At 35.5% G+C, this 3003-nt stretch overlaps 1 protein-coding gene across 1 annotated transcript; it reads right to left on the bottom strand.

The window, feature by feature from the left end:
• Positions 1-1266: 1266 nt before the first annotated feature.
• Positions 1267-2788, bottom strand: LOC108332869 (coumaroyl-CoA:anthocyanidin 3-O-glucoside-6''-O-coumaroyltransferase 1). Its single transcript, XM_017568168.2, has one exon. It carries the CDS (start codon positions 2775-2777, stop codon positions 1356-1358), a length of 1422 nt encoding a protein of 473 aa, XP_017423657.1. The 5' UTR covers positions 2778-2788; the 3' UTR covers positions 1267-1355.
• Positions 2789-3003: the final 215 nt, after the last annotated feature.

The following is a 3003-nucleotide window of genomic DNA, read 5'->3' as shown; positions in this document are numbered from 1 at the left end:
CGGGTGGAAAAATATAAAACGGTATTTACCTCGGTTACCAAATAACCGAGTCAGAAAGGCATCTATGGCTTCAGTTATATGCTAGACCGAGGCATAAACATTCCAGTAAATTCAATTTTTGAAAATAAATTTGGCTATATTCCTCGGTTTTTCGCCAACCCGAGGCGGAAAGTCCTCTACGGCTTCGGTTTAAAGCAACCGAGGTAGTAGCCCGATGTACCTGAGGGGACAGTTAAGGATGTTCAGAAGAAGCAGTTCAGAGTGGTCAGAGGAGCAGAGCGGTCAGACAACGATACGGCCTCGGTTCTTAGTGTTAACCGAGGCCATATCTCTGTTTCAAAAAGATTGTCAGTGGCAGGAAGAGCAGGGTATACTGCTTCGGTTTGAGGTGCTAACCGAGGCAGTATCTTTGTCTTAAAAAAGTTAGCAGTTGAAACGTCTGAGCTGAATAATCTTTTAAAACGTATATGCTTCGGTTGCCTTTACGAACCGAGGCAGTATTGGTATTAGGCTTCGGTTAGGTGTGAACCGAGACATATAAGATCATTCAGAATTATCGAAATGCCACCGCGTTTGAATACGCTTCGGTTTTAACAAAACCAAAGCGTAATGGGCGAGCTTAAATCTACTTTTTTTTACTAGTGACGTTGACACCCCATAGAAAACAAAACTTAATGACAAACAATTAGAATTAAAACTCTTTTATTTTTAAAACTAAATTATGAATGGATATTGTCATATTAGTAAGAGAAAGTTATCAACTAGAAACTTGTTTAACACATTCATATTATAAACCAATAAAATGTATAAAAAAAGCTAAGACTTCAACGCTATTTTTAATGAATTTGAAAGAAAGTGAATGAATTGAATGAATTTTTTTATTTTCTTTAAAAAATTAAAGATAAAAATAAATAAATTCAGAAATAAAGTTTATAAAATTTGATAAGTGTAATATAATAAAGATTATTTTAATAGATTTAAGTATTGTATTGCTATTTTATGCTTTTTAGTTAACTTTAATATTATTTTATATATATATATATATATATATATATAATATTATGATATATATAATTTTTTTATATTTATTTGATATTAATTTTTCTTATTTTTTTTAAATATAAAAATTTATCTTTTTATGATTATTTTATCTTTTATATTATATTATATTATGTATTAAATAAACGTAGAAGTATCTATATTCACCTCTTACATCTTAATATTTTTTCCTGTAAATCTCGTAATCTCTTTTATTTTTAGAGTGTTCTGCACGAGGAAAAAGAAACACACTTCTATGATTTAAACACAACAAATCACTGAACTGAATACAGGATAAACAATAATATAATATGGGCTCAATCTGATCTATCAATGTTATGGATTTCCTTTTCTAAGATGTCCGTGAACTTATTCATCTGAGTTCTTTCAAGTGCCAATCCAACCTCAATTCCTCCGTTTTCGTCTCTGCAATCAGAGAGAGAAATGGATCCCGACGATTCAATATGAGCTGCTTCACATTTCTTAGGCTTTCCCCAACCAAAATCAGTCTTGTACACACCCAATTTTGGTGAACCTGCAATAACCAACACAGATTTACCTGGTTTCCCTAACTCTCTATAATTTGACATCAACGTTTCAGCATTTTTCAAAGGATCACTCTTCAAATCTCTAATTTCCTTTCCAATAGCATTCGCTGCAGCAACGATCCCATCTTCTCCCACTAGCTCACTCCTCTTTATTGTCACAATGTAAGAGGTTAAACAATTTCCAAAATACGTTGAAGGTAATGAAAATTCAGGACGCTCACGGCAATCTGCTAGAAACACCAAGTGGCAAAGTTCATCACACTCTTCTGAAAAATTCGCTTTTTTTTCTTCCGACCTAATCTTGCAAACCCAAATCAAAGAGCATGCAACGACAAAGGTTGATATGTGTAATAACCCCGAATCGTCACTGGCACATTTAAGAGAGACCCATTTCTTTAGTTTCCGAACTTGTTCAAGACTGAGTAGAACAGTGAAGCGAACCCTGTTAGTGGAAACATCTCGCACGAGACCTGCGAACTCCATTCTTTTGGACTCAAAATGTTCAAGAACTCGAAAATAAATGAACAAAAGCCCCTTTGGGTCTTTAACTTTGTCTCTCTGGTGTGAAGGAAGAGATAAAGAGGTCTCAATGGAAGTCAAATCCCCTCTTGCCTTGCAAAGAGAAGCCCAAAACTTGATGAAATGATGAAGTGATTTGCCATCCCCAGCAAGGTGGTTGAAGGTAAGGCATATGCTGAAGCCAGAGTTTGGAAAAAGCGTGACTTGAATGGCCATGAGAGGCAGCACACGTATGCCATCCTGCTCTACACGTGGGGAAGGCAAGGTGGGAACAAGAGGGTGCCAGTTTCGAACGTCTTGAGGAGAATCAGATGTGAGGAGAGTGAAGTCTGCGGTGGACTCTGCAACGGTTAAGGAGAGAGAGTCGCCTTGAAGGTAACGGATGTGAGAAAGGTGGAGTTGTGGTGGAACAATGAGATTGGAGGCAAAAGGGAAGAAGTGTTGGAGAGAGAGCGAAAGAGAGTGTTTGAGAATAGGAAGTGTTGTTTGTAGGAAGTGGTGCGTGGGATGGGGAAACTCATAGAAGAAGATACGTTGGATAGAGTTGCAGAAGAACCATGGAATATCAAAGAAAGTTAGGGGAAGAATGGTTGAAGGAAGAGAATTTGGTGGCGGAGAAACTTCACACTGCTCTATTATCTTCACTGTATCAAGTTCTCTCAGGTCAGCCATTTTCTCACACAAAGCTTATATGAGACAAAGAAAAACCTAGTGTCTCGTAATTTATTAAGAAAAAATATATTTTAACTCAGACTTTTTTTTATAAATTTTGACATCTATCATCTTTTATTGATTTATTATTTATTATTTAATGGTCAGACATAATTTAATGTCAAAATATTATAAAATAAATTTAAATTAACATATCATTGTACTTTCTTAAATCTGATTAGGTAAC

The sequence above is a fragment of the Vigna angularis genome, chromosome 11 (genome assembly GCF_016808095.1).
Source record: "Vigna angularis cultivar LongXiaoDou No.4 chromosome 11, ASM1680809v1, whole genome shotgun sequence".
NCBI classification, from domain to species: domain Eukaryota; kingdom Viridiplantae; phylum Streptophyta; class Magnoliopsida; order Fabales; family Fabaceae; genus Vigna; species Vigna angularis.
The sequence above is the reverse complement of the archived record's forward strand: the minus strand, read 5'-3'. Positions and strand labels throughout refer to the sequence as shown.

Coding starts and splice junctions, on each gene's coding strand:
- LOC108332869 (XM_017568168.2), bottom strand. CDS start 2,777: ATGGCTGACCTGAGAGAACTTGATACAGTGAAGATAATAGAGCAGTGT.